This window comes from Urocitellus parryii, chromosome 1, assembly GCF_045843805.1.
Source record: "Urocitellus parryii isolate mUroPar1 chromosome 1, mUroPar1.hap1, whole genome shotgun sequence".
Lineage (NCBI taxonomy): Eukaryota > Metazoa > Chordata > Mammalia > Rodentia > Sciuridae > Urocitellus > Urocitellus parryii.
In genome coordinates, this window is record NC_135531.1 from 230084214 (window position 1) to 230099970 (window position 15757).

General features: G+C 37.3%; 1 protein-coding gene across 2 annotated transcripts in view; it reads right to left on the bottom strand.

The window, feature by feature from the left end:
- Positions 1-15757, bottom strand: part of Pde11a (phosphodiesterase 11A) — a 371997-nt gene that overhangs the window by 236786 nt on the left and 119454 nt on the right. Inside the window, exons 1-3 of one of the 2 annotated variants that reach the window (XM_026392016.2) lie at positions 6923-6931; positions 5456-5545; positions 2125-2265 (exon numbers count right to left, since the gene is read on the bottom strand). In XM_026392016.2, the coding sequence (XP_026247801.1) occupies positions 2125-2265; positions 5456-5545; positions 6923-6931 (240 nt within the window). Of the gene's footprint in view, positions 1-2124; positions 2266-5455; positions 5546-6922; positions 6932-15757 lie in introns of those variants that run through there. The other variant, XM_026392015.2, reaches the window with a different exon arrangement.

The following is a 15757-nucleotide window of genomic DNA, read 5'->3' on the forward strand; positions in this document are numbered from 1 at the left end:
GTGAGAACTGTGTCAAAGGTAAGCATAGAGCTGATGGATTTCTGCATGTGATACCCAACTTCTCCACCACCTTTCCTGACAGCAGCCTTGGCAAAGAAGTCTTTGCAGCTTTACAACACATCCCCAGACTTGCCCCTCAGGACTGGAGGAGTTCATCCTCACTTTGAGGTGGTGGGGTGGGAAGAGAGAAGACATGATTTGTAGCCCAGCATTTTCTGCTCCAGCCCCACTGATATATAGTATCTAGCAGTGATAAACAACAACAACAACAACAACAAAAGCTCTTTAACTTTCAGTAATATGCCCATAACTCTATTGCTTATACCATCTACCTAGATGATTTTTTTGACAACCCCCCACTATTTTATACCATGAATGTATTATAGTCCCTACTCTCCAGCCCTGCCCCCACCTTTAATATGAGTTTCCATAATCTGCACTTTTTAATTTGATTTACCAAAGAACTAGGCCTCAAGAGCTAGATTAGCAAGAACAAGCACCCTTGGTTGGTTAAATTACTTTTATGTCCTGTTTACAAATGAACTAACCAACAATAAGTTTGTGCTTAACCAGATTCCAGCCTACCCTGCAGCCACTTGCTCTTTCAGAGAACTGGGAGTGCCTCAGGGTGATCCTGGCAGCAGAAGCCTCAACCCCTGTTCCTTGTTGCCTTTGTCTAGTGGGGTCTTCCTTGCAGCCTGCCAGGCACCAGTGAGCACCTTGGGCCCTTCCCACTCCTTTCAGGGGCTTTAGAGTCAAGTGATGGGAGTGACTCTGGGAAGTTACTCTGCTCTTGAAGCCTTATTTCCTCATCTATAAAGTTAGGGTAATACTAACACCTTCCTCATAAGGTGAGGAATAAAGGAACTCAAATGCTTCTCAGAGGGCCTGGAGCATTCCATAATTTATGGGATATTGGTGTGAGTGTGTGTGTGTGTCCATCCTCCCAAGGGCCAGCTGAGTTTTGCACAATTGCAGGATACTTACAAGGCAATTGTTTGTGTAAACCATACCCACCCAGAATAATCCCAAGCTTTTGGTAAAATCTGGGGAAACACTTTTAAACATTTTCAGCATGCATAGATGTTTTTAAAAACTCAATGCTGTGAGTTTTATAATACTTATTAAATCAGTAAAATTTATCCTCAAGTTCTTATTCTTTGAGGAAAACAGACCTAAAGGCAAAGATAATAATCTTTTCTAAGTACAGGAAAATATCATTCTCTAAGGTATTAAAAGAGTTCTTAATTGCTATATAATTCCTGGTCTTTGAGGAGAATTCTCAGCAAAGACATAAATTGCTGCCAAGGGTTCAGACATTTAACTTTCAAGAACTTAGATTGATGAGATCATTATTTTCAATATTGTTGTATAATTTTTCCAGCAGGTTTCTCCCAAAGAGCCAAAGGGCTGAACAGAACCTAAAAGCTGGCCACAAATCACCAAGGTAGAGCAAGCTACAGGCCCTATGCTCCATGATGCTTCCCTCAGAGTTCCAGGAGCCCTGGTGAGGTGGGAAGGTACCTCCTCCACTCATTCATGCTGCTCTGTGCCAGTGTCCACAGATCCAGAGAAGCCAGGAAAGAGCCTGGAAATCCCAGCAAGACCAGTATGCAGCAGAGAACAGCCCAGCTAAGGCTACTCACTGGGAGGCTCAAATTCAATTTGGCTTCAAGAGCTAAGGGCACAGCTTCCCCAGTCATTTGCTTGCTTGCCCTGAGGGACATTGTTTCAGCTGCAATCCACTCCCAGGAGTATAGAGGACCTTCTACCTAATGGGCAAATAAAGTGGGAGGCTGGCATTTTAGCCTCTCTTTTAACTGAGCTATTGAGACTGGGCAAACCATTTAGCCCTTTAGCTCCTTCATTTGCAAATGCACAGGGCTGGATAGATGTTGAAGGTCCCTGCCAGTTGAGAGTCTATGTTTCTAAGGTGAGAACAAGACAAGAATGAAAATACACCTGAAGGAAACACATTTCCATTTAGAAAACGTCACCTCTTGTCCTTAGAAGACTCAGGAAGACAGTTGTTCCCGTCACAGTTGCATAGGTTTAATTACAGATACACTCAACATCATCCCATTTACAGTCCTTGACTTATATGAAAAATAAACAATAACTTACTGGTGATTCAATGTCCTCTAGGAGTAAAACAGAACAGCGTTCACATTTCAACAGAGTTTGGGCCCGGTGCATTATTTTCTTGACAATTTTCTCCAGGTCAGTCTGTTCTTCAAAGAGGTCATTTACCACCTCTAGCAAAGCCTGGTAAGGAGATGGATGTATTTAGGAGATGAAAAAGTTGGTGTTTTTTTCCCCTCAAAACTCTATGTAGTCTTTTGCTCTAATAACACAAACGATTTTGTGTGGCTAATTTTTAAAGCATTTATGATTGTTTAAATAGTTCTATCATTTCATTTTATAACACTCTGAAACTGCACAATACAACTGGAGAATGGAGTCCATCCATATACTGGGGACCATGTAGTAGTCATTAGTTATAGGATTTTTTCCCCTCCATGACTATAGTTTTTCCACAATGTTGACTAATTACAAATTCAACTTTTTAAAAATAACAAGTACTTAATTCTCTGAAAAGGACATTTATTTCAGAAAACCACAAAATATCTCTTCTTCACTATCAGGAAAACAGCTTCATGATCAAAGTTTAGACTTATTATTGCTAATACACATCACTCACAGAATTATAAAATAATTATAGATGTGAATGCTCAATATGGATCAGAGACTTTAGAAATATAACTAAAACCGCAACTAATACTTCTACACAAATAGAGGAAATGCTACTAAACCACCATTGTGCAAGAGAACATTTGGATACATCTATATATCTCAGGAAAGAAAATGTCTCTAAAGTTCTGTTGAAATAGCAGAATGAAAAGCACAGTAATTAAAGAAAAGGCTTAAAATTCTAAGTTTAGCTCATTTAAAATTAAACTGTCACTTTTCTGGCTAAGTAAGCTTGAAAATTATGCTGAAATAATATTTGTTTGGAATTTTTCTGAAGACATGGGTATCTTCAGAAGTTTCAGAATAGTGGGCTATGTACAAGTTGCAGATATTATGCTTCTATCAGAGCAATCAGAGAATTACACAGCCAGGGAATTGCACCAGAGGATGCTTTATTCAGCAGAATTTATTAAGCTATGCCATCTTGGAGTTGACCTCTCCCAAAAGAATTTCATGAACCTTCAAATTCACATCTATTCAGCATGGTGTTGATCATTATCCCAGGGGCATGACTAATTTTCAGCTCTAGTAATGAAATTGATTTGTCCTGAAACCCTTTGAAACTTATAAAAAAAAAATTTCTCCGAATCTATTCAGATAGAAAAGCATTTGAATGGGTTAAGGGATCCATGAAATGAATCAAGTTTACTGAGCAACTGAAAGAGGACCAAAGTTCCCTGGGTAGCATTCCCTCCAAGAAAGACTGGCTAAGTGACATTGCTCTGTGATCCCAAAGCAAAGAGAAACACCAGGAGGTAAAAACAGTTTTAAGCGAAGCTTTACTCTTTGGCATTTGGACAGCAAATTGCTGGAAGAGGTCAATGCACAAAAGCTTCATACTCAACACAACATTAACAACGAGACAATTTGTCTGACTAATTACAGGCAAAATTCCCTGTTAGTAAGGGGGGAAACATTATTGCCTTAATCATCCAGATTATTTCTTCACATGGATCATATTAACTGAACAATTATTTAACTTTTCAATTTGTTTTGACTGCGTGGAGAGAGCCTCTGGGACCTGTATACAAGAACATTTATCTCGGAGGAAAAACAAATGTGTCTTGAGTCTTGCACTGACAAATCACACTGCAGTAATTTTATTGTTTCTAATTAAAAATTGCTGCTTTATTATCAAGTGATGAAAGTTCGCAAATGCCAATGCAGATTAGCTCCAGAAAAGGAGAGAAAGAAAATCTAGAAAGCCATGCAGCTCACCTGGCACTGAAAGCATTTCACACACTTTAGTATTTACTCTGCTTCTTACTGTCACTTGCCTTCTAGGAAAAAAGTGTCTGCACTTCCCCCCTCGGTCTTCTGGTGACTTAATTTCGTTCCTGTGTTCATCCTTGAATCTCTACCCTTCTCTCACCCACACATTCCTTCTCAGATTAACTCAACTAGTCTATCTCTTTATTTCATAGTATTTCTCTTTATAGTGCTTTATTGCTACCTGGTGTTATAGTATTCTTTTTTTTTTTTTTGCCTATTATTCCTGCTGGCATAGTAAGTTCTCTGAGAACTTGGATGTACAGTATCTGAAAGAGTACCATACAATATTTGTAAAATGAGTAAATGAATTGTGTAATGCACAAGGAGGAAAAGACTAATAATACATGAAATTTCCCTTAAGGAGTTCAAAATACATTTGGTGAGAAGGGCTATGGATAACTATAAAAATATAGTCTGTTACCCACAGAAGAACAATAGTGGTATATGCAAGGAGAAATAGTAAGTGAAGAAGGGGAGATTAACCGGAAGGTTGAGCTGGCTCCTTAAGGATATGGAAGGCTGGCAGCAGAAGGAGCAAAGGGTGCACACAAGGCTTCGAAGGCAGAGGGGCAATGTGGTGAAAGGTGTTACAATGTGAAACAGATTGTTTTCTGTAATTCATTGACTGTATCTCTGGAGCACAAGATGAAAGGTAGTAAGACTCTAATCTAAAGATGAAAAAAAGAATCAGATCAAAAAAAAAAAAAAAAAGGTGTGGTGTGCCATGCCAAGGATGATGGCTGTGTGGTCAACTGTGCCCCACTGCTTACTGTGACATATTCCTATATATTCATATTTTATAAATGAAATCTTTAATCAATTTGATTACAAGATTAAGGAGAGGTTTTCGAGTCCTTTTGAACATCTTGTTGTCAAATATATTTCTAAGTTGATTTAAATCAACTTAGATTTAAACATATGGAGTGAGCCTCATATGATTTAATCTCTACTTGATAATTGAGCATTTTTGAGCATCAGTCTTTTTTTGTCCCAAGTATCCTGAGATGCTCTTCCAGAAAACCTTTCAGTTCAAAACTAAATCTGGAAGGTGGATTCAAATCATGTTTGTTAATACACTGCGCTCCTTAAAGGAACTAAATTGTTTAAAAAAAAAAACACTAAATTGTGTTATTGTTTCGAAGCCACAAGTAATCAAGAATACATCAGCTGCCTTTGAGTATAGATGTGAAATGAAAATTCTTTTCAAAAGAAGCTAACACTCTTTCTCCCCACCAACAATGGAAAAGTCATGTCCACTTCCATTTGGGCTTATTGCTTAAAGGGAGCCTTCAGCCATAGCCCTGCAGGATAATACAAATGAAAAAGATTCCTGGACTATTCAAAAATCATCTGCTGTTTTTAAAAGACATAATGACTCAGAAACTGGAAAGACAGAAAGCTTTGAGGACTGTCAGCATGTTCTTGTACTCACCCTGCTTCTTTCGTATTCTTTCCTTGAGGCAGCAAAGAGCTGAGCATTAGATATGGCAATTCCACAAAAGGGAAGATACATCTGCATGACCTGGGGCAAAGAAAGCATTAAGAACATTAAAACACCCATTGCTAAACTCAACTCCACTTTCCCTGCAAATGCCTGATTGGAACATTTTACTTTCTACCATAGGGATTCAGTGATAGCAGTTAACTTCAGAAGGGATTTTTTTTTTCTGAATTAACTATAAAATAGTTAATAGTTTAACTGGGGAACTCACATCTTTGAAGACAGAAAGTGAACCAACAGCTTATGATACCTATCACAGAGAAAGTGTGTGTAAAACATACATATTCCTACTTTGTTAAAAGAAATATTCCTACTTTGATAAAAGAAAAATGAGTGAGTGAGTGGAACTGGGATACAGATGGAATTTTAAGGCCTGTACCCACCTCATGGAGGTAGGCAGGATAAAAACCAGTTCTTTTGTACATCTCTGTAGTAGGGATCTCACTTGACTTGTTAACAAAGCTACTAGATTTAAACATGCCCGTTGGAATGGGCCCAGCAAGAAATCGAGTCGGAGGGCCTAATGGTCTTCTGCGAAAGAGCTCTATTATGTCCACTACTAGGTGCCACCAGCTGAACATAAATGCACACTGGTGGGATAGTTCTGCAGAGCTGGGCTGAGGAGCCCATTGGAGAGAAGCCCTCCTATGGGAGGAAACACACAGCTGGGCAGGGTTGGACCTGAATGAAGAGGTACCACCTGGAACTTCCTCTCAAATTTACATCTAGAATATCTATCCCAGACAGATAGAGGTCTCCGGGTGAAAACTGAAGTGGCTATTTCCCCTAAATTCTTCACAAGTGGAAGAAACAAGTGACATTTCTTTGGGACTTCTCTAATGTCAAAGGAAAACAGCATGTTCTATCATAGTCTGTTTCTCTCTCTGTCTGTCTCTGTCTGACTGTCTGTCAGTCTCTCTCCTCCTCCCTTTCTCTCTCTGTCCTCTCTGGTTTCTCTCTCTATGCACATGCACTTTATCACATGCTGTGATGCCCTTGAAGAGGAACAGAGCAACAGCAACACAGAACAGTTCCAAAACTTTCCAGTAGAGTTTAGCAGGTCACCCACACAGAAGCCAGTCGGAAACACCTCTGAGACATCTGGAGCAAAATTACCTCTAGTGAAAGGTGATTTTTGCCGAAGATTCATGATATATAAAAGACGAAGGTTAATAAACATTCCCTGTCATTTCTTTCCTATTAAAATCTTACTTTGGCTGACAGCATGTTCACCTCTGAGTTTAGGAACCCTGAAAGAGTTTCAGAGCTCCATGGAAGCTAAAGATATGACCTCACTCTTTGAGAAAAGAGAGGAACAATGAGATTGGTACTAAAAAGAAGTAAAAATGAGATCAATGATCTGTTGTTGTTGCTGCTGCTGCTGCACTGGGAATGAACCCAGGACATGCTAGCATTGAGCTACTTCCCCAGCCCATATGATTTTTATTTTGAAAGCGGGTCTTACAAGTTGCTGAGGCCGGACTTGAACTTGCCGTCCTCCTGCCTCAGACTCCCCAGTCACTGGGATTAAAGGCCTGGGCCACCACACCCAGCAAATGAGTTCATTTTTGCAGATCTTTCAGGATAAATTTCTTCACTGATTTCCATATTGTCTTGTGGAGCCAGATATTGTTTCTGTTTCCCCTTCTTCCTCTTCATGCCTCAGTTATTTTTCCATAAGCCAGCAGAGAGCTCTTGAGATAAAGCTGCCAGATAGACCCCTAGAATTTCCCTGCCTTTTGCCAGAAGAAAACTACTTTCAACACCACCTGCACACACCAAAAGCACTTTCCTTGCAGTTCTCTGGTTTTGTTTTTGGTTTTCTTGCCCAGGAGATAGTGTCCATGATGGAGATAAAGGAGAGGAGGAAGTATGGATCACTTATTTTAACTTTCTACTATTTATTTAGTTGTTTTATCTATTTATTTTTGTCTTCAGGGGATATAAGCCTAAGGTGGTTTATAAGTCAATCAAGTAGAAAGAAGAATGTGACCAAATGAATATGCAAAACAGGCTTGTTTTACTTACTTTTTAATATGAACTGAGCTAAACCAGGCATTAGGAATTATTTTAAAAGAATTGGAATGTTAAATCTAAATCACATCATTTTTGTTCTTTTGATGACTTTTCTGTGTGAATTCAATAATTCACTTAGCCTCTGTCTGAACCTATTTCCTTACCTGTAAAATACCAGGCTTTTGGTTCTTTTTATTCTAATATTCTGTGAGTCAAATAATTAGAAACATCAATGAGCTGTAATATTCCATTTGATGAGAAAAACAAAGAATCCAATAAACATACTTGTATCTTATTCAAGAAATAATCCTTTATAATAGTAGTTGACATTGATCATGTGGCAGGCATGATGGTCAGCATTTTATAGGTATTATATCCATTTGATCTTCACAATGACCTATATTATACCACTAATTCTATTTTTAAAATGAGAAATCTGAAGGTTCGAGAGTTTGCACAAGTTTTCAGGAGATAATTCTACACAAGTCTCATACTACTGCACATCTTGCAAACAGAAGCACTGGTTCTAACTTTCAAGAAGGTTTGCATAGTAAATAGTCTCAGAAGGCAGAGATATCATCTCCTTCCATAGCAAAGGGCAGAATTTTACTATCTAATACCATAAAGATAGTATCTCCCTCTAGGCATTGCTATTATTATGAGTAATAACCTGCCCTTTTTCACGATTTAGGAATCTTTTCTCTTCTGCCTATATCCATGAGCAATGGCCGACTAAATTGTCGTCTTGCAAGTATAGTAAAATCTCAGACTTTTCAAAGTTCTTGACAAGTTCCCTTATATAGTAAGCAATGGAGCTGAGTTTTGAACCCAATCACCCTGATCCCTGAATCTACCTTCTTAACTTCTGCATTATCCTGCCTCACAAAATAGAATATATCTTCCATATCATTAGTGTGATGGCCCAGTTAACTGCATCATAACTAAATTCTTTGAGTGTATGAACAGCTATAAGAGACTGAAGATAGAGGAAATAGTTCTGGTAGAGCAGACATAGCCCAATTTTTAGAAGAACAAGTCCTCAGATTGTGGGTGATCTGTCTAGCAGTTGGTTTAAGGTAAATCCTAAACAGAGAGCAGATTACACTGATAGGCATCACAATGTGGTTATGGACACCAGAGTAGAATATTCCAATAGAAAAAAAGCTGACTTTAGAAGATTCTGTCAGTGGGTAGCAGGGCCCCAGCTTCCTGGAGACTGTGGATCAGATTACACCCTTAGTGGTGGAAGAGAGGGAAAGAGCAGGAGAAAGGATGGGCGTTTGCTCAGGTGTTAAAGTGGGTCCTGTGGTGTGGCTCCAGCTACAGAGTAAAGACAGGGCCTGGGGACCAGGTTGGGCTGTGTGCACTGCCAGAGAGCAGTCCTAGGCTCAATGGGAACACTTCAACATCCCTCAGAACCCGAGAACATCCAAGGTCACAATGTCAATTAATAACAAACTTCTTCCTCCTCATTTTTGTTTCTGTTAAGCCTAGCTTTGGTCTAAAAATTCAGAATTTGTAAATGATTTTTCCAAATAGTACATGCTGTTTTCTTATGGCTAGTACTATGTATGATCAAGAAAGCATGTAGATCAGATTGACAGGATTAGTTCTTTAATCTACACAACTGTGTTTAATGAAGGCCCCCATCTGCCCCAATTTAGTCCTGACAGATGAGTGGTACTGTCAAAGCTTTAGGAAAAGCAACTCCATATCTTTCTCCATTATAAATATCTAGCAAGTGTCACTTTCAGGAAATTTTCTCATATAAATCCCTCATATCTCAGTGTAACTCCAATTCTTATTCTTCAGTGGAGATAAAAGTGCTGCTAATTTAAACCAATTATGAAGCATTTAACATGATATTTTGAATGCAAAAGAGATACCTACTGTCTTATTTTGTGCACTCTAATTTATCAAGTTGATGCTTCCTCAGAGCATCCAAACAAAAACAAATGGCACAACCAACACCCTGCTCACTGCAGGTGGAATGTACAGATCAGCTCAACTTAACAAGAGCTGCCTGATTGCTTTCTCTCATCACAAACGGGGTTAACAGTATAGTATGTACAATCAACTACATGACACCATTACCACTCTCAAGTGTGCCACTAGCTTTAACTATGTTCATGAAATGATTCTTAACAAGATCATTCTCCTTCAATAGTTACACAGAAAACAAAGGCCAAAATTTAAGTTTCATTGTGTAATTAATGACCTCCAAAGATTTGGCCCTCACTATATCTTCTAGTCTATATAGTCTATGCTTTAATGACACTGGAACATTTCCCCCAGTTCACTGTCAGATACTCTATATCCCATGATGTCTCTACCATCCGCATCACCTGGAATTCTTTGCCCTTCTACTCTTCACCTCCGTCTGTATCTGTCAAAATTTTAATGATCTTTTAAAAATCTGTTATATTTATTATTTGGGTTATACAAATTTTAAATAAGATAAAATAAAACATGCTCATTTTAAAAATCATACTTTTACATGTGCATTTTCCTGAATAATTTGTTTAAATACTTTAGATGTGTTTTTGTATTTGTGTCTTGTGTTATACTAGACTCACTTGAAAAATTAATTTTAAATTGTTTTACAAAATAATCACCTCAACTTAAGTCAATGGGGAAAATGTTCTGTAGTGAACGGCATTGGAAGGCAGAAACATCTCCTTCCAGATCAGAGGGAAGAATTACTCACTATGCAACACATGATTAAGATAATGTCTCACTCTGTGGTAGGGGTTAGGCAGGCTTATTGTCCATTAGAAAATATTTGGGTTCCCTACTTCGGAGGTTCCTCTCCTGTAACACAATTCCCTGTGTAATTTATGTATGATGTGACTATTGAACATTTTATCCCAAGCCATTGGCATCCATTCACATATCATTAAGACCCTTGCTTTTGCTCATTTTTCCTGTAGGTATTTATCATGAGCTTCACAACATAGCCACTTAGCATTTATAATTATAAGATAAGGTCCCCAGGAACAATTATTAAAACTATGTTAAATTTCTTTATTCCCCTTTTTTATTAAGCCAATTGCTCTTGATTCTATTTTTCTCATTCCCTCAACTACATTCTGCTTCCTTCATTTTCATGATTAATCTAGAAATTTTATATATCATTTAATAAAATCTAATTGTAACATTTAGAATTGAAACATTTTAATTCTCAATATTTGTTTTTAAACACATTTTAGCTTTATTACCATAAACATTTCTGTTATTATTATTAGTCAGTGTTTATTTGTATTTTCCCACAAGAAGACCAAAATTGACCCTCTTCATTCCTTGTAGTATCTCCTTCTTTACTTCCTTCTTGGATAGTTTCATTCTTTTTGAAGATAGTCCTTTATAATAATCTGTAGTGTTAGTGGAAAGTGCTGTGCTTTTGTTTTGTATAAACAAATGTTTATTTTATGATCCACCTTAAAATGTAATTTAGTTTGGCATGCAATTCAGATTTGCAGTTATTTTCTCTCAGTACTTAGAAGATATTAGTCCTCTATCAAATTGGCAGTTGATGCCACTAAAAGTCAGCTGTCAGTATAATTATTTGTGGTTCATCTGTCTTTGTTTCTGGTTTCTTTGAGGTCCTAGTTATGCATTTGTACATTTCCAACCTCTAGCAAAGGCTTAATGGAATCATATAAAATGCTAATGTATAAAGAAGATTCCTGACTTACAAAGGTTCAACTTAAATTTCTGGACTTTATGATGGTTCAAAAACTATACACACGCAGTAGAAAGCATACTTCAAATTTCAAAATTTGATCTTTTCCTCGGCTAGCAATAGTTGGTACAATATTCCCTCCCTTGTGATGCTGGGGCAATGAAGCAAGCAGCTGCTCCCTGTCAGCCATGTGATCACAGGGCAAATGATCAATACCCTTCAGTGTACTGTGTTGCTAGGGTAGGATACTTAGTAAGTTAGGTGTATGAGGATATTTTTAACTTACATGTGTTTATTGGGATGTAACAACATCATAAGTCAAAAAGCATCTGTATAATGAACAATAATTACTGTGGATGAAGATAATATTTTACTTTCATGATTCACTGCTCACAGAGTGGGGATCTTTATTACCAAACAGGATGTGCTACCCTCTGTCAATCATTGGCATTGCATTTCAGCGCTTTAGGCCAGACTCAACCACACTATGGACACCTACATGAGCATGTGATCCACAGTTTCTAAATAAACATGCAGGAGACACAGACAAATACATTTTTGAAAATAGGGAGCCAAAAAAACAAAACCTAAAGCAGTGTGGGGAGTATTAAAAAACAAGATATGTTTCTTTCTTTTTTTCTAGTCTCAGAGTAACAGATGTTTTAAGAAAACAAAAAAGAAAAACAAAATGAGGAAGAAAAGAAACCCACCAATAACAATATACTTCTCCACTCTGTTCTTTCTGAAGTTCTGAAATTCCCCCCTCAAAAAAAAAAGAATAATAAAATCCTAATTTGGCCTTCACCGTCTAGTTTCTCAATGCCAAAGGTCTAAAACAGCCTTAATGACCAAGAAGCTAATGAGTCTGTACACCCTTGTGCAGCACTTTTCAGCTTGAAAGCACTTTGTGAACATTGGCTAATTAATCTTTACAACATCCCACTCAGAAAGGGAGTAAAGCTGAAAATCATTAAACAGTGTAAAAAAGTCACTTTAGCCCTGGAAACTCATAAAAGTATCATTAATAAGCATAAAATCTGAGCACTGGGCCTTCCATCAATGTACTAAAGAAAGACAGTAGGTAGTCAGTCTTTCCAAACTTGCAAACCACAGAGGTTATTAAAGCTCCATGGTCTGGTCTGGTCCAATTATGCATCATTAAAAAAGCTGAGGTCTGCACTGGAGATTCCCAGGGGAGTTGGGGCCATGTCCTCTATGGACCCCACTTCTGGAAGACAAAACAGCCTGGCCGGATGCATCACTGTCAGCTGTATAAATGCATGAGAGAAGATTTTCCCACCAACAGGCAATACCTCCTCTCTCTGTGCAGATGCTGAAAACCTTATCCTTATTGTTCCATCTGCCCTGGGGCATGAAGGGGATGAACTTGGATGCAAAACTTCCCTGGTTCCTGGCCTACTGATATAAAACTAGGGATGATTTAAGAGACTTATAATTCAAACACTAAATAAACGACAGTACAATAATTTGGAAAATAACATATCAAAATATGAAAGCAGTTACATTATTTTCAAGTAATAAAACATTTCAAAACATTTCAAGGAATAGAATATTTTAAAACAGTAAAAAAGAAAATGAGTGTGAAGCTTTCTAAAGTTTCTAGAGGAGATTTCTGCTTCCAGCAGTATCATTCACTACCCGGGGGGTACATGGCCAGCATCTCATTGGAGGTTCTTCTACCTGCCAAGGAGGATGGAAGCCACCCCAAAACTTAAAATCTCAAATAATTAGTGAATAACAAAGCACAAATATTCAGAAATATATTTACAAAAGGCAAAGCCCCTTATAGATCTAGTCCACATGGGTTCTGGAACTAGACAAAGGAAAGATAGTTCTAGTGGTTTATTTAAGGGGGTACATCAAAGGCAGCGATAAGGTTTCAAGGGTAGAGTTTTGCTTCCTGATGTCTTGCAGTCAGCAGGTTGATTGACATCTTAGCAGGTCACACCCATCTCAGGTGCTATGTGGGCCAAGGCAGAGCGGGACAGATTCACATTTTCCCTGGGCAATTGACCAGAGGAAATGTCCACTGGTCATTCCCAGACACCAGATGTCTCTCTCCACAAGGCTTCCATGCCCAGTGACCCACATGCAACCCATGGACAGTTCCTGACAGTTCACTGTAATCTTGCTTCTATTCAAATTCATCAATAAAAATACTTGGGACTCTTATTTCAAGAATTAGAATCACAAATGAATCTCATTAAATCACATCAAAATACATATACTCTGGGATAAAAGATATATTTTTCTATCAGAAATGTGCTCATTTCAAAAAAAAAAAAAAAAACAGCCTCCAAAAGATACAGAAACAAACTTTGCTTTTTGCTTTTTTAAAAATGGCATGAATAGATTATCTAAATACATGCTTTTTGAGAGTGTCTATCAAAAGAACTAACATGTTAAGGAATGGATTGGGACTTCATTTACAAAAGACGAGGAAGAATAAACTAGCAAATAAAGAAATAGGAGAAGCTTGGTTTTAGGAGACAGAAGCAGGGACAGAACAATGCAATAGAGGTGCAGCAAGGAGCAAAGATAGAGAGAAGAACCCAGAAGGAAAGGAAGCCCACTGGTCCAAATTAAAGACAGAAAACACAAGAAAGCATAAATCTTTATAGATTCTGTTCCTCCTATTTAGGCACCCTCATTACTCCTTTTTTGGGGGAGAGGGTGGTGCTTCTGCTTCTATCCCCAAGTATTAAAGCTGGGACCCTAGGGTGCCTGGATTGAGCACTCTTCCACTATTCTCACTCCTTCCCTACAAATTAGTGTTGGCTAAAATGTCCCCAACCAGCCACGTTCACCCAAGGGCAGAAAGGCTGAGTCTGGAAAGCAGCCTGTAGCATCAACACTTTACTCTGTTTTTCGGGTTTTTTTTTTTTTTTTTAAGGCTTTGGGCTGCTGACTGCTTGAACCTTGCAGATACTGGATATAATACCCAAGAACCTTGTTGCTTTTTGCAACTTTAGAGAAATAATCTTCTTATGTCTAGAGGTATTTCTTATTTGCACACACTACATTGAAGGGAAAACCCTGAAGGAAGCCATTTCAGGAGCCATGTCCTTTTTAGAATAATTTGTATTTTTTTCTGATCATAAGATTTCAAGAGAAAACAAGTACCCAAATTACCACCCAGACATAAGTACTACCAACATCCTGGAGTATTCCATTCATGTTTTCTTCTCTGTTCTTTCTCTCTCTCTCTCTCTTTTAAATTTATCCTTTCACAAAAATATACCCAAATAGGCTAATCCTATACATAATATTTTATTGTCACTTATAATGACCAATTTCCATGGAAGCAAAATGTCCCATTACATGGTCCAGGAAAAAAAATTCATAGAGAAAAAAAGTAGATTAGTATTTGCCTGGGCTAGCAATGGTATCAGGATTAACTGTAAATAGGATTGGGGTCTTCTCAGGGATATGTTCTAAAACCAATTTATGATAATGGTTGCACCACTTATAAAATTACTAAAATCAATTTTTCACTTGAAATGGGTTAATTTTTATGATATGTAAAACATACTTCAATAAAGCTGTTAAAGTTACCATAAATATTCTGCTCCTGTGGATTAATACAATTTTACTTAGTAATCATACACATGATCACTTAGTAATCATACACTGTTAGACATGTAGTTTGTTTCCAAATTTAGATTAACAAAAATCCTGGGGTTAAACATCCTTGCAATTAAATCTTTGTGTGTTCCATGATTATATTCTTAGAATCAAATTCTATTTATTGGGGCTTGTTTTATTCAACACACATTTACCTAGCACATCTCTTTGCTAGGTAATACTCTATGTGCTTTACTAATATTAATACACTGACATTTTTTATTTTTAAAATAATACCTAATGATACACAAATCTTTACTTTTTGCTGGAAACATAAAAACAGAATAGAACTGCATGAAATAACTACAGTTCTCCCTTCATTTCCTATCACACTCCCCTCGAAAGGAACAGCATTTGAGTGTATTCTTCTGGACTTTTTAATGAACTACATGTGATATCTAGTGCTAGGGGTGTTTGTAAATATAAATAAGATCATATTGTAAGATGTTTCTTACAACTTATTTTTCACTTGAGAATATATCTTAGAAATCATTACATGTCAATTCAAAGAGATTACTTCATATTAATCTCTACAGAATATATACCTGAGAGGGTATATTTAACCATTAATAGACATTCACATTGCTTTTCCAGTTTTTCTCTATTACAAGTAATGCCATTGTGAACTTTCTTAAAATGTATCTTTGTACACTGGACTATACTGCTGGACAGATTTTTCCATAAAATTTTAAGGATAGCAAAATATGGACATTAAAAATATTAATAGCTACTGCCAAAACATCCTGCAAAAAAGACCCTACCAATGTATACTCCCACTAACAGTAATCAGAGTATATTCATTTGCTGCCACTCATACAACATTGACTATTATCATTCTGTTTAAATCATGTCTCAAAGATAAAATCAATACTCATTTTTGCTTTAACTTA